Below are 20,577 nucleotides of genomic sequence, written 5' to 3'. Positions count from 1 at the left end.
TCGAAATCAGGGCGCACCACGTGAAGGGAGGTTGGCAGTTGGCACCCAAAATCGGACAACAAAACCAATATTTAAGCTGAACTTATTAGATATTGAAGATCGTACTGAATATCAAGTTGAATCAAGTGTTATAAACAGTTCCAAAGAATCGAATTTCAAATTGAATAATGACCTCTTTATACCCTTGGAGAATAAACCTGTCGTGGGTAATATCGCAGCATTAATAGACCCACAGGATTCACAGGAAGTTCATGACGATTGTGAAAATAACATTTTATATGAACTACATTGTAATCTTATGGCGGAATCATCCGAATCTTCAGAATTATCAAAAATGTCAGATTTGTCAAATGACGATGCCGACCGAAGAAGCCCGAGTCGTTTTGGTTCGGATTTTATTCTTAAACCACCGGAACCCTTTAGAAATGATGTTAGTAACAAAACAAGTTCACATAGAATGAATAAAAGTGCGACTATGTTGACTGTGAATGCAACGCAACCTGTTGGACGTAAAAAGAGTCATTCTGCGTCTTTCGTGCAGAAAAATCAAGAGAAATTGTTATTATCACCGAATTATCGGAGTAAAACACGTGAAAGTGAAGATAAAACGCAAAATAAAAAATATATTGAGGATAAAATCGCCACACCGAAAGAAACTACACGTAGGAGAACACCAGTGAAGAAAAATGATAGGCAACCCGATGTACAAGAAGACATTACCTTAAATTATCAAGCTCTGATTAAAGAAAAAACTAAATTGATACTTGAAAAACAAAAAACACAACTTAAAGATGAGCAGAAGTCATCTGCACATGCGCAGAAAGCTAAATCACCTAATTTACCTAAAATATTATCTAAATCAGTAACAACTCGTGCATTTGAGGTGCAAAACGATGATTCCTTGCAAACAGACAGTAGTGAATTGGATACAAGTGAATTTATAACGAAATTTCGTGAGGATTTTATGCAAAACGTCGTGATAACACAAAATCAACTGAATTGGTGCGCGTTAAAGAGGGCGCTGTATGAAGACACACCGGATGTCAAAATGAAACTTTTACAAGCTTTAAGATGGGTAAGAATTAATTATGAATTAATAAATATTAAAATTTTAATACATTTTAATGTTTTTATAGAGATTAACTGATTGTAATAGCAGTCAACGTGAAGCACAATTATTAGAATATGTGAAAAATGATATTCTGTCAATCAATTCAATTCCACCGCATGGACAGCTTTTTTTAGAGAGTTTCTATTGTCCGAAAAAGATGGTGACGCCACATCCATTACAGGTATTATTAAAATTAAAAGTGGGTTAAAATTAAAATTGCATTGGAAATAATTTCAAGGTCAATATCAATAGAGTCAAGGTCAGGCTAGGATAATCAATACTCATTTAATAATTATAATTAAGGTTAATTGAAGTTAAGAAGTAGTAATTGTTATGACCTGATAACCTTAATTTTTGTTGGTTTTTGTTTTTTAATATTTTTGATATTTTTATGGTTTTTAGGAAGAAATGGCGCGGTTTATTAATACGTTAGCGTCGTTATCAATGGGTCGGTTATATTTGGAGCGTGATGAGAGTTTATTGTCGGTTATGCTCCTCCCACTTTTGATGGGAAAACTACCAGGGATTAAAATATATGATTTAACTCGTGAGTTCACAATGGCAACAGTGCAAAAATTGAGTCTAAGTAATAAAATGCGTGAAGTCATGATAAACGCAGGTAAATATTTAAATTTAAATTTATTTTAAGTTCAATACCAGTATTTGATAATAAAAATAACGGTATACCGAAATGGATACCGGTATTTCATATTCCTAATACAAATAATATTTTTTAAATATTTTTTAGGTGTAATGGAATGGTTGATATTATTTATAGAGAAAAACCATCATAAAATGACTACTTATGAAGCGGAATATTCCACCGCGTTGTTAACAAATCTCTGCATAAACAAAGAAGCAAGAAGTCGTTGTGAACGAGTCGCGGATCGCGTTGTGACAGTTATCGACGATTTAATCGACACACCGCACAAGTGTTGCCTACCGTATATAAATCCGATCCTGTACAGTCTCCTACTTAATCCTGTGATTAATGATCGTGCTGTTTCTAATGGCATCGGTGTAAAATTGAAACAATTGTACAATGTAAGTACTAATACTTCTTCTTTTATAATATGAATATGGTGATTAAAATAATTTATTAATTTATTAGGTTTATGAAAATAATATAGAATTATCAAAACAACTAGATGCCATTATTGCAATGCATGAAGCACGTGATTTCTGTGAATGCGACGATGCAGACACAGAAGACGTCACAAATCAAAATCACGCGGATTATTTAGAACAAGAATTATCTCTGCGTGATCCGATCTATCACACACCAATGGGTGAAGAGCTGTTAAAACTGTTTTATAATCGCATAGCGCCATCAAGCGGAAGATTCTTAAACATAGGTAACTATAATAACCAACTATATTAAATTTTACTATTTTTAAACTTAAAAAAACTCAAAAAACTATTTTATACTACAGATAATGAAATAAAACACCCATCTTTAGTCCAAATCGTAAAGAAAAGCTGCGTATGCAATAATAAATCACTATCCAAACTAGAACATCGATTATTATCAGAAGAAACAGCGCAGAATCCAATAGAAGCTGTCAAAATCAACAAATGGCAAAACAGACCAACCTACCGGAAGAGAACAGACACCCCTATACCAAATAGAAACAATCATAACCTCAATTCTAAACCAATATCTAATAAAATACCCAATAAAACAAGTAATAAATTAACCAAAAGTAGAAACGAAGTAAAATTGGGAGCACGACAAAGATCCAAATCGCAACCACCAGCAAGAAAACACAAACCAATCACAACGAAAACTGAAAATTTAAAAAAGACTGAACGGATAAAAATGATACCAATGAATGACGCTAACAACTCACTTAATAATGAAATTAACACAGAAAATCCATCCCCAAAGCAATATATATTAAACTGTTGCCTAAAAATGGATTACATGAATGCTATAGCAGCGCCACCTGGTGAATACCGCCCGCAGCCATTACATACAAGTTCACCTAACCTCAATTCACACACCGATGATAATTATGTTGAATTTAAAAAATTGCAAGTGTTACAATGAAATGCAACAGTTTATCGGTGATTATAGTTCGAAAGGAAAGAAAACTAATGTAAAAGTGTCACCAGGAGGGTCAGAAAAAGGTCGTATGAGAAGATCGCCGCCATCTTTATTTCGGCAAAGGTCCACGGATGCATATCCAGTGAAAATTACGAATAAAAACAGCGCGCCGCTGTTTGATGTGAAGGATATTAGAGATGAAGACGTGCAGGTGAATTATTTCGATAGTGAGATGATGATGGTGAGGACAAAGACACGTGCGAGTAATAAACGATGAAGAATGAGGATAGTGGGAATAAAAGCCAATGTTATGTGATAAGAAATTAAATTAGGGTTAAAAATTAGTAAATTTGGATTAAAAGAAGCGATAAGTGGGTGTTAATAAATTATTTAGTGTAAATAAAGTTGTTTTAACAATATTTGTTGTTTGTGATGCTTTTGTTTTTGTTTGTGTAGAGGGTTGCATGCCAATCGGCGATAAATCGGTCAGAATGTGCGTGACTGGTGGTAATTTGCGAATGTTCTCGTTTTCTAATTATGTTTTCCGATATTTTCCAATCTACCAATGGAAGTATAGAGATTTTCAGAGGAATATTACAGGATTGGATTTAAAAATTAAATATTCTAATAAAATTTCCGAGAATTTTGATTGCAAAGTATTAAATAATCCCAAATTTACCTTAAAATCGACTTAAGTTGACGTGTATTAAGTAAATTAAGCCTTTTAAACGTCTACCCCCTCCATTTTTTGTTTTCTGATCTCTCATTGGCCAAAAATAGCTAAAAAGGATATAAAATTAGTGTATCGCGTAAAAGAGAATCCATTCCTATTTGAATCACTCACTAAGTTACTAAAGTGTTTTAAAATGTCGCCGTTTTCCGCCATCTTAGCTTCAACCGTGTATCCCACAATCAATGTGTTAAAATCATTAGAAAACTCAAGAAGTAAGTAAACATTCTATATATAAACAAATTATTACTATTTCATTAGTAATATTTGTAGTTTATTTTATTTTTGTACTCAATTTTGGATTAGATATTGAATGGCAACCCGTCGAACTTGAAACATTTCACCATAGTGAAAATAACAACCAAGAACAAACCAAAACACTGAAACAAAATGTCTGCCAAGATGACGAAAAAGAAAATGAAGACAAACAAAACAAAATGGCGTCGAATACGACTCAAACAAAGAAAATAAAAAAGCTAAAACGGAGGAGGAAACGTGCAGAACCTTTAAGAATACAAGTATTAAAGAAAATGATGCAGAAGAGTATTCAAGAGATGGCTCGCAAAGAAAATGAAGAAAATTCATTGAAAAACACGAAACAAGAGCAAGAAAAACCAAAACCAGCAAGAATTCAACGTTCTAGAAAACTCTTATCATTTGACTTCTTTAATCACTCATTTTAATATTGATAACACCCATTATAATTGAAGTAATTGAATTAATACATCTAATGTAAATAAAAATGCGAAATAAAAATACTACCCGGCGAAGCAAATATTATTTCAATAGTATTTTGTTTATTTATACATCTGTATTGTTTAGCTTATAGGTATTGGTGCAACGAGGCAAGGTGTGCATGTTGAAATCAAGATTAAATGATAATTTACAATCTTTTGACTCATTGTTCAAGAAACCGACAAACACACGCCGCACGCGTCCCCAATGTTATTGCAAGCCAGTATTAACGTGTAAAACATAAACATTTCACCCTATTCTGCATCGAAATAACAAAAAAATCACACTTGCGTTCTACCCAAATTGCATTTATAATCATTTTAGTTTTGATTCTCTTTGATTCAACAAGTGACACGACTTGAAACGCAATTTAAGTTGAAAATAAATTTAAAAATGGATCAAAGTAATACAACACCTTCAATAGATATAGATGATATTGATGAAAACGCTGCTGCTACATTACACGAAGGTACAACTTATTCTTACTTATTTTAAAACTAATATAAGTAAAATGTAAAATTTGAAATTCTAACCTTGAAAATTCAGTGATGCAATTCCTCAACGACATCGACCTAAACACCATAGACACACGTGAAGGCACAGCCAGCGTCACACCATCCACTACACAAGAAGATATAGTTCAACCGTTCTATGTTAATTCTAATAAACTCAATAAAAATAATTTTCAACAATTGTATGAATACTTCACTGAGCACAACGACTTGCTGACACATGCTCACCATCAGCCAATATACAACCGACATCCGAGTATGACAGCGCCATCTACAACATGCGCACAAACATCCACAATTCAAATATTTCAAACTGAAAACTTTGATAATAAACTATTCAACGAATCTATTGATATGATGATGACTATACAAGCACGAACACCAGAACAAAAACTCTCTGATGATATAAAACAACGTCAGGAATTAGAATATCAAACTATGAGTTCTATTTCTGATGATGAACATAACCTACAACGTATTCGTGCGATTCGACAGGATAACCTCATGAAACTATGGGCTGTGCATTCAATTATTAACGATAAACCGAATTTATTAGTTGGGAGTGATGTGGATAATTTGGGTAAAAGTTCTGCGAGTGGTAATGTAATGAAAAAACAAGGTTCGTCGCATTTGTCAACAGGAAAGAAGAAATTTTGTACTTTTTGTCATAAAAATGGAGAACCTGCGATTGTTTATGAAGATCATAGTGTGAAAAATTGGCAGGGGCATGTTACATGTCCGATTTTGCGGAGGCACAAGTGTGAGATATGTGGCGCCACTGGTAAGTATGCGCATACAATAAGGCATTGTCCGGAACAAAATGGCGGGAAAGAAGGGAAACTTCCGGTTTTTAGAGTTTTAGCCAATGGGGCTATAACATCATCACACAATCACAAGTAAAGTGTGTTTTGAGTGTTTTTATATGGTTTTATCTTTTAAATTGTGTTTTTTAGTTGTATTTTATGTATATTTCGGTTTTTTGGCAAAATATTTTAATGTTTTGTTGGTTTTATAACTATTTATATATTTATTTGTTTAATATTAATGATAATATAAGTTTTTAAATTTAAATTCGTTTGTTTTTATATTTTATTACAATTTTTATAATAAAACTAGGAATGTTTTACTGGTATGCAACTTATTATACACTATACTTTGCCAACCATAACCTAACTACTTTCGTACATTATAAAACGTATTTTTGCGGTAAGTTTGTATTTATTCAACTGTTTTACGCTCTATATTAACTCATTATTTCATTTTGGTTTGTTTATTTAGCTTGCAACGAGTTACGCCGCACACGCGTTCTTTTGTACTTACATCGCCGAAAGGAATTCTATCCTTGTCATAATCCCTTCGTTTTTTTTGTTTCATGCGTTCCTGTTGAGTTCTCCCTTTATTCTGCATTCAGCAGTCTAACCTCGGTGCAAGCACGTGTTATAATCGCAATAACAACGTAAAAATGTCTCAATTTTACTCAAACAATTTTTTTAAGCATAAAAGTAAGTATAAACTTATTTTTACATTCAAAATGGCCGCCAGCTAATACTTTTCATATTTCCTGCATAGATTTCCGTTCGTTTTATAATTTGGACCACGTACCAAACAAAATCGTACAAGAACTCATCGTATACCATCGTAATTTACTTTACGAAGTAGAAAAACACATGAGAAACCACATCGACTACGTTTGTCACGAAAAATACGAAATCGGATCAAATCTTGGTAAGTTATCACAACAAACCTAACCTCAAATAATGCAAAATCATATTTTTATGTATTCCAGCTACTAATTCAAACGCACGGAGTAGATTACAACAATGGGACGTCGCTAGACACAACGAGATAATGCGTGCCCTTGACAAACTACAATATGGCGCCAATGACAGCACTGAAGTGAATCCCGAACAAAAATGGCGTGGTAATATCATAACTAACCTAAATATTACATATTTAAACATATTTTGTTATTTTTAAAGCTTTGCAGTTAGAAAACCAACAAAACACGGATGACAAAAGCATGTTTTGCATGTTCTGTCGCAAAAACCGCGAGTTACCCGTCGTATACCGCAGTCACAACACAAAGCAACAAAATGGCGACGTTTGTTGTCCGGTTCTGCGCAGTTACACATGCCCACTGTGCGGCGCAACTGATAAAAACGCACACACGAGGAAACACTGTCCAATTGAAATTGAACGCAGGCGCAGTGCTAAATTACGTCTGTGCGGCAACACGACCTTGAAATTTTCGGAATCTCATGAGTAATAATAAATATAAAATTTTATCTTTATGCAAACATAGTTTACGCATGAATGAATGCATTTTTGCTTAAACTAATCAACATAGATTATCAAATAATGTTGCAAATGCAGCTCGGTATGAAATTACATCATTAAATAAACAAAACAAAAAAGCGCGATAAAACTGCATAACTACTTAACGTTCAGTAGACAATTCGTTAGTTTTATCAAGCAAAATATTCTCCATTGATGTAAAGGCATCCAAAGGGTGTAGAAATGCCATCTCCTGCTTGCTGATCATCTTTTGGACACGTGGACATGTAATCGGCGATAAAAACCCTGGTTTTATCATATTTTCAAACCAAAACTGCTTCTCAACGCCGCCATTTTGATTTTTTACGGTATTTCTAGAAACTAATCACAAAATATTAAAATTATAAACAAAAACAACCAAAATAACAATAACTCACAAGTGCCACGCGTTTGTTTATCCATTAAATCAACAAATCATAAGAAACGATGCACCTACTTTCGACTCATAAGAAATAATGAATATCCACGCGGCACAAGTTGCCTAAGATAAGATTACACAATTATTAGATCATAATAAACATTTTTACGCCTAGGGAGACTTAAGGATGACTAATATACATCAATGAAAAAGAATTTCCATGTATATTTGCTCACCACACTCGCATATGCACTAATATAACCTATAAACCCCCGCATCATTAGCAAAACCGTTTCAGTGTGTGTGATTTTCAGAGGTTAGCCTAACCTCACTCGACTGGTACATGTACAACATTTAAAAATACTTTCGGAAATCGTAACGCTGTAATTTATGTACAAACAAAATTCATTTCTGAGGTAATATCCATGCGCCACGCATCAATAAAACTATACAAAAAAAAATAAAATGTGAATTTCAAGTAACAAATCGAAAAAACTGAATTAATGTAAAAACTGAATCAAAATTTTTGTCATCACCTCACATTTACAAAAAAAAAACTCGCGTACACAGATCTCTTCACCATTTACCCCTACAATATTGCATCTCCGCGCGCACAATCATTTCTATGTATATAAAAACGTTAAAAAGGTTCGCTATACCAAACAACACTCTACAGGTCTCACATTTACAGCATTTACACTTACAATCTTAGTGTAGTATGTGTGTCAGCGTGTGTTTGTTTAAATAATTAACAAATATTACAAATCAGGATTGAACTGTTCGAGTTGTTGCCCCAATCAATGCGACAAAATTAAATTTGTAGAATACTGTGTTTCAGTTGAGTGCGCATGCGCATGCTGTCAAAAAATATCTTTAACCAAATGAATGACTTGCAATTTTTGTGTGAATGATGTCTATCATTGATTGGCGCAACAAACAACACTTAAAAAGTACAATTCGACACAATTGTTATAATAATATATAGTAATATAGTACAAAATGAGCCGGTGGGCACGCGCGCGCGCACCACGGTTGCAATTGTTTCTTGCACTCTCGCACAAAGTTCACAAGATGGCGGCGGCTGTGGTCGGTAGCATTTCGAAATGTGTTGGGCGTGGTAATCGGGTTCCATAGTTGAGTTGAGATAATATAATAGCAGTTGGGATGGTTGATTTCATTTGTGTGTGTTTTGGGTTTGGTTTATTGTATTTTTCATTTCTTAATAGTCGTCTAAGTCAAAGTCATCACCGTTTTCTAATTCATCTAGCTGCATACTCTGGAAGTCCACCTTGTATCGCAGCAAACCTAACCAAAAAATATCAATATTTTAATTAAAAAACACAATTTTAAGTAAAATATGTTTAAAAACTACGAAAAACGAAATTAAAACGGTTTAAAATACTTAAAACCAACAGTATTGACTCGAATCGAGTCCGAAACCAGTAAAAACCGGTTAAAATCAGCGATAACCACACAAAACTATAACGTACAAGGTAAAACATATGCAAAGCCAAGTCAAAAACATATACAAAGTGTTAAAAATTCACGCAAACTCAAACTCCTTCTATTTTTAGCTGTTTTCTGTACCAGCATGAAGAAATACCTGAGAGTTTGTAATTAGTAATCGTCAAGGTCGACGTCGTCCAGCGGTTCATCCGCCTGCAGCGACTGAAAGTCTACCTTGTACCGCAAGATGCCTAACGAGATCGCAAGCAGTCCGCAAAGCAGCATGTTAGTAATAAAAGTCACAGGTTAACAATTTTGCAAAAGCAAAATTCGTATGTTAATCAAACAAATTCAACACAATTTCATTACCTCCAATGCCACCAAAGCCTCGCACAAACTGTGATCCCTCCTGGGACTTGTCGGTGATGATCTCTAGCGTTGCACCAAAGTTCTTGTAGTTGTTCGCCAGCCATTCTAGCAATGGTTGACATTCTACCAGTTCCAATTCTACTCCACTCTGTATAATAAAACAAAAAATTTAACAAAATGGTGGATTGGTGTATGTTTGGTTGCATACTTCTTTGTCGGTGAAATGCGACTTGTCTTTCTCTTGCTCCGGCGTCAAATGCAGCACTGTTTCGGTGCCGGAGGTGTGATTCTTGAGCACGTACCGCTGAATATCCAGATTCTCCCAGCAGATGAGCGTCTCCACCGAGCCCAGCTCCAAACCTTTGAGCGTATCCTCAACGCCGAAACAATACTTGCCTGTATCTTGACTGATCTCGTCAAAGTACCGCCCGATCAGCTTCTTTTCTTGGATAAACTTAACATTCTGCAGCGATTCGGCTGCGAGTTCAATCGCTTGATTAAAACCATTCTCGCCACCATAAGATACGTCCACCAGTTTGATTATTTTCGATTGTAATCTCTTAAAAAGCAAAAATACAAAAATTAGTTTTGACAGATGAGAAACAAGATGGCCGACTTTTGACAATTTGACAGTTTAAATTTTATGCTTTTTAACTTACAGGATCAAACATATCTGATTGACTAAGCTCAGTCTTGAAGTCAGCACTACCAGCAAGAATCAACCCGGCGATGTTCGGCTTATCACTACTGATAAACAATTGAGTAGCAACTTCGGCGACTTTACGCACGTAATTATGACGTTTCTCCATGCGCAGACGCGCGAAACGCAACGCGGATTGACCACCACGACCGTGCTTCTTCGGTAAATCTACGGTGAATTTATGCAGCACCTCCCGCGTGTTACCCTGCAGCGTACCAAACAACGCGCCATTACCGTCCATGACAATGAAACCGAATTTATTATCGTCCGCCAGCAGCGCTGTCAATGCTTCGGTGTGGAATTTATTGTCGCAGAGGTACAACGACGTGTTGATTGGCTTGAAAGGCTCGAAATCAATGTTCACCTTCTTTTCTTTACCCTCATCAGTCACAATAGTACCACAGTAGATTACCAAACCATTTGGTGGAACTAAAAATTAAGTTTTTAGTGGAAATTTATTAAAATTGTGAATCATTATACCTTTCGTGTAGAGTTTAAGTCTATGCTGTACAGATGTAATGGCTCCCAAGACTGAGAGTCGATTCACTCTTGATTTAATATTGGATGCAGTGCCAAACTCATCCGCGAGCATTTTACTCACTCGGGAGATCTGATCTTTGGGCGGAATAATGAGCGAAATCATGCTGGTGCCATTGCTGATGTGATTGCAGAAAAATGTTAGCAATTTCATTCAACAACATTGAGTAATAGTTTTCTACTCGCATCAGCGCAACCGTATGGGTGCTGTATGCGAATGTAAGGTGCATGCGCTTACCCTCTGGCGAGCTCCAAGCTCTTGATGAGTTTCTTGATCTTCCAGATTTCGACATTGCGATCAGCAGAAGTCTCCTCGTTGGACATGTTTGTGGCGCGCTGGGACTGCTGCGGAGCTGATTTCAAGACGACGGGACACGACACGAGCGAGAGCTAGAAACGTGTGGTCCGTGGCAAAATGGCGCGGTGGAAAGCGACGTTGTCAATTTGATCCACAACGACTTTAAATGCCAAAGGAGAAATCCAGTTCAAACCAAAAACTCAAACATAATCACTCACAGGCTAGAAATTAACCCATAATGTTTAGGAAACGTTTGGAATTTGGTAGTGAATTGATTTTGAGTGGAAAGTTTGGGAAAATATGCGCGTGGCAACGTTGTGAGTGTGATTCATGCGCATCTCGATCTAACCTCGACATTTCGCGTAAGCGGAGCGCATGTTGCGTGCAAATCATGCCGAGGTGAATAAATGCGCAAAATAAGAACAACAACGTGTTAAAAAAGCATAGACGCATTCGAAGAGGTGGAGAAAATGCATTTTTACACACGCTAGCACCATCTATATTGCGAATATTTAATATAAAACGCTTGTAAATTCGTTTTTCGTGCGTATTTTACTAACCTAGACGTATTTTGTATTTCTGCGCAAGTTTTGAACAAAATGTCGGATGATGAAGATTTGGTTTATGTAAAAAAACAGAAAACAATCCATTATGGATCACTTGAAGACTCAGAAAAAGCAAGAATTGCGCTTGAGGCAGCTGAAGATAACAGTCAAGATGTCCCAAGTCCAACTGCACAGCTTACACAAGTACAAAACAATGGTAAAATTATTTTTATTAAATATTTAAACAAATATTAATTTATCGTTATGTTTAGAATATATGGAGCTTGAAGATGCCATGTCCAAAGACAAACAAGCTCTTCTGGAAGAGTTTGAAAGACGGAAAAAAGCTAGATCTATAAATGTTTCAACTGACGATGCAGAAGTTAAAAGAAACTTGCGACAACTCAGCGAGCCGATTTGTTTATTCGGTGAGGGACCTGCCGATCGACGTAGTAGACTGCGAGACATCTTATCCTGGTAAAAATTTTTACATTTTACACAAAAAACAAAAATATTTACAATTTTAATTGCAGTATTGGTGAAGATGCAATTCTTCGTAAAGAAGTTGAAGAAGAAAAGCGTCAGTTTTCTCACAATCAAGAAACAACGTGGTATCACGAAGGTCCTGATAGTTTAAGGATATCACGACTGTGGATTGCTGAGTATTCGCTGCCTAGAGCAAAAGCTAGGTTAGAAGAAGCTAGGGAATTGGCAGATCTACCAACTGCTACTCGTACAGCTAAATTACAAGAACTACAGAAGAGATTACAAGTGTTATCGATACATTGTAGTCAAGTAGGTGACACACGACCAGTTTCCTTCTGTCAATTCAGTCCTAATTCCAAACTTATAGCAACAGGTTCATGGTTAGTAATATTTACAAATTTAAGGTTAGAAAATAAAATAATAACATTTTGTGTTTACAGGACAGGTGTTTGTAAAGTTTGGACTGTGCCCGACTGTGAATTAAAGCAGACTTTAGTCGGGCATAAACATCAGATTGGTGCGGTTGTTTTTCATCCGAAAGCTACGCTGACACAAGATGAAGGCGCTTGTAATATGGCGTCGTGTTCGGCAGATGGCGCTGTGAAACTATGGAACTTTAAAAGGTTAGTATTTGTCTTTTTTATATATACCAGTAAGTTTAACATGTAATTATGTTATTTTTTATAATTATTATTAGTGAGGAACCTATTGCTGATATAGAAGGCCACATGCCTCATAGAGTATCACGCTTAGCCTTCCACCAATCCGGTAGGTTCTTAGGTACGTGCTGTTTTGACAGTTCATGGCGCTTATGGGATTTGGAACAATGCGCAGAAGTATTACATCAGGAGGGACACGGTAAACCTGTTTACTGTATATGTTTCCAAGGCGATGGATCAGTTTGTGCTACAGGGTAATTAATTTCATCATAACCTCAATTATTTATATTCAAAAGTTAAAATATTATTCTTTTTATGTTAGTGGCCTGGATGCTTTTGGTAGAGTATGGGACCTGCGCACAGGGCGTTGTATAATGTTCCTCGAAGGTCATTTGAAGGCCATTTACGGTATAGACTTCTCACAAAATGGCTACCATCTTGCAACTGCCAGCGCGGACAATACATGCAAGATTTGGGACTTGCGGAAGCGTAGTATACTGTATACTATTCCAGCACATACGAATTTAATCTCGGATGTTAAGTATGAACGAGAGTGTGGTGATTTTCTGGTGACGGGATCTTATGATAATTCGATTAAGATCTGGTCGAACCGGACATGGCAGCCATTGAAAACGCTGTCGGGGCATGATGGTAAGGTTATGTGTGTGGATGTCGCGCCGAATAATCAGTATATAGCTAGTTCGTCCTATGATAGGACGTTTAAATTATGGGCGCCTGAGTAATTAATAAATAATGAATTATTTTGGTACATAAAACGTGAATGAATGAATGAATGAATAAGTAAGACCGGTGGAAGTAGTAGAAGTGGAGGGGAGACCCTAGGGACCCGCGACTTGGACTGCTGGACGACTTTTTATACCCGCGTTTTGGCACACGACCCGCAAAAAGTGGTGGGGGTAGGCGTGGCGACGTGTGATTGGTCACACTTGGTGCGCGACACGAACACGTGCTTACCCCCACCTCTTTTTGCGGGTCGTGTGTAAAACTGCAGGTATAAAAGGCGGGTAAGCAGGGTGCATCGTGCTGAGTCGTCCAGCAGTCCAGTCGCTCTTCTCCCCTCCTCTTTCTGAGGGTTTTCGCTCCCGTTCAGAAACCGCCTGTGCATTAAAGGTGTTAATTATACATTTCAATCATTTAAATCTTACCATCTCGGATAAAATTATAATTTTAAAGTTTTATTGCTTAAAAGTGACAGTTAAATACTCCATACCTCCATTTAACCGGAGGTTATGTTCCGCATTTGCCTAATGGCGGCGACATACCGCGGTGAACACCCAGCACTCTGTGTTTGATAAGCTTCCGGAGACAATTTCAATAAATTCATCAACTGCTGAAGATTATCGGAGAGTGTAAGACCCAAATCTTCAAAAACACTGCCTAGATAACCTATAAATACAAAAAAAAACATTAAAAACATAAAACTCAAGTTAACCTATAAAATACTTACTAATATCATGTGCTAGTTGCCTACATGCCGGCGTGGACAACTCGTGAATACTTAAAATACGATCGCAGTACGTTTGACAAGTCCCTCTAGCGACAATCTTAAGAAACGTGTCGGCCATGCCACCTTCTTCATCCGTGTTGGCATATTCAGTATCAGCAGCTTTTAACGCACAGTTTAAAGATGGATTCTCACGGAATAGAAACGGTTCAAGATGTTGGGGCAACGTCATTAGATACTGACCAATCTAACAGGAAAAAACGCTTAGTAAATATTAATTTTGAGGTTAAATACTCATAAAAATACCTGTGTTATATATTCCTGTGGGGATAAACTATATTCCGGTAATTCTTGTTGATATCCGCCATCTGTAAACTGCGCCCATGTTTTACTCCCCTGTACGACATCCAAATGCACCGAAATCGGGCCGAAAACAACTTGAAACGTCGTCTGATGCACATCAGCACACAATTTCCCAAATTCTCCAAGCACATGATCTAATAATGATAACCTGGTACCTTCAGTAACGCACTTAACCAAACTTTCGAACTCTTTTCTCTCCACGCCATTCAAAAACAACTGTTTATAATCTCCGATACCTGGCTGTAGTAACTCATTAGTCAATTCCTTCTCGAATATTTGTAAATTATTCAAAACATCACCACAGTTTTGTAATAGGGACATACAAAGTTGAAAACGTGCCCAGTCTTCTTTCTTTTCATTGCGTCTGTCGATCTGCCTCAGCGCAACTCTGAATTGATCACCATAAGTGACAAAAAACGTCCGGAAAGCAATCAGAAGACCGCAATACCCACAATATTCAGTGATATTTTTACATCTTTTATGCGCATCTCGAGCTATATCCATCACAGGAGTAATAGAAAAGCCTAATGCTTGGATTGTATCTTGAAGTTCTTCTTTAATACAATTTATTGTTGTTAATTTATGCGAAAGGTGACCTTGTTCATAAGTAGAGTATTTACTTATGTATGGCACCAAAGGATTGTAGATTGTTTGGCGTAAAAGTGTTGATTTCTCACCAGAAACTAAAAAAACGTAAAATATTTAAATTTTGAGGTTAACTTACAATATACTCACTATTAGGTTGAATATTCTTCAAAACATCATCAATACTCCCCGCAAACTGCTGTAACATCTGCTTAACTTCCAAAAGGAAATATAACTTATCAGAAGTTTGTTTTAAAGCAGCATCAAGACATTCATTCATCATAGGATCCAAACTAGCTAGTACATCGATATACAAATCCACCAAACAATCACAAGTGTTTTCCTCAGGGAAAACCTGTGAGAACCACTTGTATTGTGCATGCCAATTACTAATCAACAACACAAAGAAGTTGTGTATCCACTGCACAACTGAATCTTCCTGTTCGTCAAGTTGTTCACGCCATTTCTTCAACAAAATATCCTTTTGACATTTATGATAGTATTTCAACAACTGTTGCAAGCGTCCGATTGAATTAAACGTTCTTGCATACAACAAAGACTTTTCAATATCACAAGTTGAAAGTGCTTGGACAATCGAAGGACTTGCAATTGCTTCCAGGCGGTTTTTCAATCCTTCCAGCTGGAGTTTTCTATCTTCGTAATCAGAAATATTCACAAGTAGTTTTAAAGACTGTTGCATACCCAGAAGCTTCGCAGAAATATTCGGAATGTTTTTCGAATCGAAAACTTCCTCCAAATCATTAACTGAAACAAACAAGTTGATAATTAGTTTTGTTTTTGAATAATTTGACGTTTTCTTTGTCAATGTTCAACTCCCGACATTTTTTTCCTCTACCAAAACCGTACACGCAAATTACTCGATAATGTAATGATGATAAAACGCAGTCGAAGTGAATTAAACCTAACAGCGAAACAAACGCGTCGATACGAACGCCGGCGTGAATCCAAACCGAGCCAGAAAGAAAACAGAAAGATGAATCCGCTTGTCAAGAGTTTAGAGTCAACTTTACATGAAACACACACAACTAAACTGAAATCCTCACTGAAAAAAGCGCAGCTTCATCAAATGGATGAAGCAAAGAAAGAAAACAAACAGTTATTAAATGTGCTGCAACAACAGTGCAGTAATCATGATTTAGGACGTTCAGATATAAGTCCAGCATATTCAACTGTGAGTATGGTTCACTTACAGTATAAATATGAAGAGTTATTGTCCAGTCATGAAGGACTGCTGAAATTATTGGAGACGAAAGTGATGGAGGTGCGTAAATGTTACATAGAGAATGAAAACCTGCATAATGAGATCAAAACGTTGAAGAATAAGCATGAAGATATGGAGAAATCAGTGCGGCTTGTCTGTGAGAAGTATCTGAAGCTAAAACAGCGTAAGGAGAGGAAAATATGTAAGGTGAAGTTCGAGAGGGATACGATTAAGTTAGCGCATGATAAATTAGTGCATTTGTTGCATCGAAAATGCATGGAAGAGGATGATTTGATGGGGAAACAGTTGTGTATGTCGATGGAGAGTAGTAGAAGTCTGCTGATAAGCGAAGTACGTCGTGCGAATAAGTTACAGTATGATAATGCGATGTTACTACAACAGAATGAGTTTCTGCATGCGAAATTACAGGCTAATTTTAATTTTAATAAGAATAAAGAGTAATATTAGAATTATCCCTTGAATATAGGCAACCCAACATACACTAAATGCACCAAAGAGGTTAAATTAACAAAAATTGAATATTTTAAGTAAAAATTCTTCATAATAACAAAGTTTTGGTAGTAAAATGAAGAAATACTTACCAAGAACAGTCCAGTTATCACTCTCATGCAGTCCTTGCTTGGCATCCATGAGTTTCGCTTTCATTTTATCCAATTGTTCGATGGAATTAATGGATTTCCCTGTATCTTCTTCGATTTTCGTGATTTCTTCTCTAACTTGCTCCATTTTTTCCTTGAGAGCCAATGCTTCTTGTTGTAGACTCTTGCTATCTCTAATTATCTTTGGCATAGATGCTAGAATGTTATGACTTGTTTCCTCCAGTGAATTGTTGACTTGTTGGACATAGAGTTGCAGTTTCATCACAAGAGACATTGTATAATTCTAATAATATAAAAAATATGATTATATACATGAATATGATGGTTTATTAGGGATTAATTACTTCTTTCTTGTCCATATCGGCATTATTCTTCAATATTTCATTGATCCATGTTTTAGTATCAAAATTCTCATCGGAAAACGCAGTGATATCCTAAAAATTAATGTTAGGGGTGCTTGTTTACAGGAATTATTAATGTTTATACCATTTTTGATTAATTTTTATGTTTTTCTGGGCTTTTGATGACGTTTTTCACTTGTTTTGAAACATGAACACACATATAACCTCTACGAATGTTACATGGCACTGTTCTGACAGATTATACAGTATAAAAGTTCAAATTAATTTTTTACTCATTTTACTAACAACAAATTGCATATACAATGAATATAATTACAGATAATGCTTGTTGTATATTTCTTTTTCTTCAGCGACTACTTTTCGGATTTCTTGAAGGACTTTTTGGTATAAAAACGATTGTCTATCAAAAACAAAACATAAAAATGAATAATTTGTTAGTTTTAAGCAATTATTTTACATTACCGATTCGTAGGCTTGCAAATTCCTAGATGATTCAATGGAATTTCATAGTATTCACCGACTCCAGGATTCCCCGAACGTTTCTCAACGACTTCGATGTTTAATTTAAGCGCTGAAACAATCGTAGGTTTATTTTCGACAAAAGAAAAGATTCTAATCGGTATTCTATGTAAATAATCTAGAAATTCATTGTGAATTCGACGCAAATTAGGTGAATCTTCACGTAATTCTTGCACATCCATTGATGGCCATACTAAATACGAAGTAGTCTGATTCAAAATGGCGGTTTTTGAGCCGGTATGCGGTGTGCTATAGAAAAAAATCGCTTTTGACTGGTTTCCCAAGCTTTGCATTGCAGGATCTTTCGATTTCAACGCTAAAATATCATTTTTAAGGTTTTAGTATTGATTTTTGTAGTTAATAATCATTAATCAATAATAATAATAATTTTACCTTTACTAATGACGTTTTTCACTAATAATCCGCCCATAGAGTGCGCCACCCAGACAATCGGACGTTTACCTACACCAGCATCAACTAATTCAGACATTAATTCAGTGCTACGATCTTCCAATGTAACATTATTCGCTATTTCGGGGCACATATGAGCCCACAATGATAATGTCGTGGAATAATTCACGCCCAGCACGCGTAAATGCGCACAATCCACTGGTAACCAATCACGTGCCCAGCATTGTGTATTTTCATCGCCACGACAAGAATCACCACTAAAATATTATAAAGTTTTATAAAACTAGTTTAAATGTGAGGTTATATACTGACTGTGGCACAACATACGGTCCTGTCGCTGTGGCATTCGTATCTTCCGGAATATCAAACTGTACGATTTCATAATCAACTCCGAGATGATCCCATTCGATTTTGTCGTGCTCCGCCATCTGTTGGAGATATTCCTGTATTGCAGGATCGCTAGACGCTGTCAAGAGATTTTGATCTTCGAATTTAGACTCTTCCAACCCAATCGACTCTTTGCAATCCACATTAAAGCAGCAGACAAAACACAATCATGTTAGTAAAACACAAAACACACAAAACGCACCAGCAAGATTAGGATTTCATGCTTTAGGTTAGGATAGGTTAGAATTTTATGAATTTTTATGTTTTTCACTAACCTTCACCTGTACCTTGTGTCGCAACCATCGGTTTTCTACCCTTACCGACTAAATCCAACGTTTTCGTACAATTTCTACCATTTCTCCACGTATAGAACACACTACCAAGTAAACCATGTACAAACACAACATCAACGAGAACTTTTTCATCGTTACGCGCATGCGGATGCAATAAAAAGATATTCGTCGAGTATTTCTCTTTTACTGTATCTTTATCTAAATTCGCCAGTGCTTGATTTGCAGGTCCTGCTATTCTCACATCAGGATGATGCACCCATTTCGCCAGGACAGATATCCATCCTTAAAAAAGTGTATAATTGGTTGCCTATATTCTTTAAAACAACTAACAAACAACTAACCAGTTTTAAAAAGTTCTTGTGTGTGTTCCGGATGCATAGAAATATTAGAAATGATTTGACACAGCGGAACATTAATGTTTGCATCGTCCGGGAATCTTAGATGCACCTCCATGAGAAGATACAGTCCCATTTCATTCAAAACATCCGAAGCATATTGCGAAATGCTGCTGTGATGGCGCACAGTTTCCAAACAAAGCGGTAAATCATCTTCGGATTCTTTTCCGACGTAGCTTAAAGCTTCAGTGCCATGATCAGAGTCTATTATTCTATTTATATCCTTAAAATTACATAGAAAAGGTTTAGAAATGTATAATTTAAGTGTAAACGTGATTAAAATTACATAAGCTTGCAGAAATATCTTTGAAATGGTTTTTCGTAGACAAGTATGAGCTGTGCGATGTTTAGAATCCTTGTACATCGAATGCATGTAGTCTTTGATCGTGTGCAACAGTAGTTGATTATTGTAAGTGCCGTAGATTCTCGGTGGAGGCAAAAAGAACTTTTTACTCTTTTCCAGTGAATCTGTGCTTCGCGCGATGCCAATCGCCGCTCGTGCGTCGCACATATGCGCGATAATCGAACACTGCCATTCTTCTAGCTTTAAATTTGTCAGGTGATGAATTGCCCGTACTCTGTACCATTGATTATCGCATTTTGCAAGGCCCATCAAGCGTTTAGCATAAGTAAAACGGAAAAAGTTGTGAAATTGATGAAATGTGCCATGTACCTCGCTGTATTTGCTTGTTATCCATTTATTATAGTTATTTGGGTATGCAGGTTGTTTGCCATCTTCAAAGATGTCAATTATGGAAGGATCGAAGGCATTGCGTAGTAATTCAGTGGTTTGTTTGATGTAATTTGCAATAAAAGCAACGCTAAAATGTAATTTTGTGTTTATTTGGTGGAAATTTATGATTTATTGAGGTTTATACCTCGAACCGGCTGCTACAATTAAAATGGCACGTATTCGACGGTTTCTTGCATCTTTTACCATCGTTTCTAGTGCATTTTGCGGTGGTTTTCTTTTAAATTTTTTTTATTTCATACGTAATAATTTATTTGTTTTGATTTTGCGGGGTATTTTGAGGTTCTAATGTCAAAAACATATGGGGTTTTGTGTTGAATAAGTTGCCTACATTCAC

At 36.1% G+C, this 20,577-nt stretch overlaps 7 protein-coding genes and 1 long non-coding RNA gene across 11 annotated transcripts; 5 read left to right on the top strand and 3 right to left on the bottom strand.

Annotated features, from left to right (window-relative positions):
• The first annotated feature begins 63 nt into the window (after positions 1-63).
• LOC135801096 (uncharacterized) lies at positions 64-3,569 on the top strand. Its single transcript, XM_065314463.1, has 6 exons — positions 64-1,075; positions 1,137-1,292; positions 1,514-1,730; positions 1,860-2,155; positions 2,223-2,466; positions 2,545-3,569. Exons 1-6 carry the CDS (start codon positions 299-301, stop codon positions 3,159-3,161), a joined length of 2,307 nt encoding a protein of 768 aa, XP_065170535.1. The 5' UTR covers positions 64-298; the 3' UTR covers positions 3,162-3,569.
• Positions 3,570-5,495: 1,926 nt separating this feature from the next.
• nanos (RNA-binding protein nanos) lies at positions 5,496-6,035 on the top strand. The gene has a single exon (XM_065314177.1). The coding sequence runs from the start codon at positions 5,496-5,498 to the stop codon at positions 6,033-6,035; it is 540 nt and encodes a 179-aa protein (XP_065170249.1).
• Positions 6,036-8,032: 1,997 nt separating this feature from the next.
• eRF1 (eukaryotic release factor 1) lies at positions 8,033-11,398 on the bottom strand. Of its 2 annotated transcripts, XM_065314987.1 has the most exons (7): positions 11,118-11,398; positions 10,823-10,998; positions 10,302-10,771; positions 9,851-10,201; positions 9,643-9,790; positions 9,431-9,524; positions 8,033-9,132 (listed from the first exon to the last, which is right to left on the bottom strand). In XM_065314987.1, the coding sequence occupies exons 1-6, from the start codon at positions 11,201-11,203 to the stop codon at positions 9,445-9,447; spliced, it is 1,311 nt and encodes a 436-aa protein (XP_065171059.1). In that variant the 5' UTR covers positions 11,204-11,398; the 3' UTR covers positions 8,033-9,132; positions 9,431-9,444. The 2 variants fall into 2 exon arrangements, with proteins under 2 accessions (XP_065171059.1, XP_065171058.1); XM_065314986.1 differs by lacking the exon at positions 9,431-9,524.
• Positions 9,132-9,602, top strand: LOC135801478 (uncharacterized). The gene is made up of 2 exons (XR_010550372.1): positions 9,132-9,320; positions 9,402-9,602. It is a non-coding gene; the product is annotated as an uncharacterized lncRNA (long non-coding RNA).
• A 163-nt stretch (positions 11,399-11,561) lies between the features above and the next one.
• On the top strand, positions 11,562-13,643 carry U4-U6-60K (U4-U6 small nuclear riboprotein factor 60K). Its single transcript, XM_065314985.1, has 6 exons — positions 11,562-11,939; positions 11,995-12,199; positions 12,256-12,588; positions 12,649-12,831; positions 12,906-13,121; positions 13,190-13,643. The coding sequence occupies exons 1-6, from the start codon at positions 11,777-11,779 to the stop codon at positions 13,608-13,610; spliced, it is 1,521 nt and encodes a 506-aa protein (XP_065171057.1). The 5' UTR covers positions 11,562-11,776; the 3' UTR covers positions 13,611-13,643.
• A 404-nt stretch (positions 13,644-14,047) lies between these two features.
• LOC135801472 (conserved oligomeric Golgi complex subunit 7-like) lies at positions 14,048-17,719 on the bottom strand. Its single transcript, XM_065314981.1, has 7 exons — positions 17,609-17,719; positions 17,467-17,556; positions 17,105-17,405; positions 15,431-16,045; positions 14,639-15,378; positions 14,336-14,579; positions 14,048-14,274 (listed from the first exon to the last, which is right to left on the bottom strand). The coding sequence occupies exons 1-7, from the start codon at positions 17,609-17,611 to the stop codon at positions 14,105-14,107; spliced, it is 2,163 nt and encodes a 720-aa protein (XP_065171053.1). The 5' UTR covers positions 17,612-17,719; the 3' UTR covers positions 14,048-14,104.
• Positions 16,042-16,973, top strand: LOC135801477 (uncharacterized). The gene has a single exon (XM_065314988.1). The coding sequence runs from the start codon at positions 16,170-16,172 to the stop codon at positions 16,962-16,964; it is 795 nt and encodes a 264-aa protein (XP_065171060.1). The 5' UTR covers positions 16,042-16,169; the 3' UTR covers positions 16,965-16,973.
• Positions 17,720-17,744: 25 nt separating the features above from the next.
• On the bottom strand, positions 17,745-20,543 carry LOC135801473 (protein SERAC1-like). Of its 3 annotated transcripts, none has more exons than XM_065314982.1 (8): positions 20,368-20,543; positions 19,776-20,310; positions 19,436-19,712; positions 19,077-19,376; positions 18,727-18,931; positions 18,397-18,671; positions 17,947-18,319; positions 17,745-17,884 (listed from the first exon to the last, which is right to left on the bottom strand). In XM_065314982.1, the coding sequence occupies exons 1-8, from the start codon at positions 20,427-20,429 to the stop codon at positions 17,797-17,799; spliced, it is 2,115 nt and encodes a 704-aa protein (XP_065171054.1). In that variant the 5' UTR covers positions 20,430-20,543; the 3' UTR covers positions 17,745-17,796. The 3 variants fall into 3 exon arrangements, with proteins under 3 accessions (XP_065171054.1, XP_065171056.1, XP_065171055.1); XM_065314984.1 differs by having other exon boundaries at positions 18,727-18,880; XM_065314983.1 differs by having other exon boundaries at positions 19,122-19,376.
• Between the last annotated feature and the right edge of the window lie 34 nt (positions 20,544-20,577).

The sequence above is a fragment of the Atheta coriaria genome, unplaced genomic scaffold, assembly GCF_025399875.1.
Source record: "Atheta coriaria isolate IRGN ID8LTWV9N9 unplaced genomic scaffold, Caltech_Dcor_3.1 hic_scaffold_10_pilon, whole genome shotgun sequence".
Taxonomy (NCBI): domain Eukaryota; kingdom Metazoa; phylum Arthropoda; class Insecta; order Coleoptera; family Staphylinidae; genus Dalotia; species Dalotia coriaria.
This window is presented reverse-complemented; position numbering and strand designations above follow the sequence as displayed.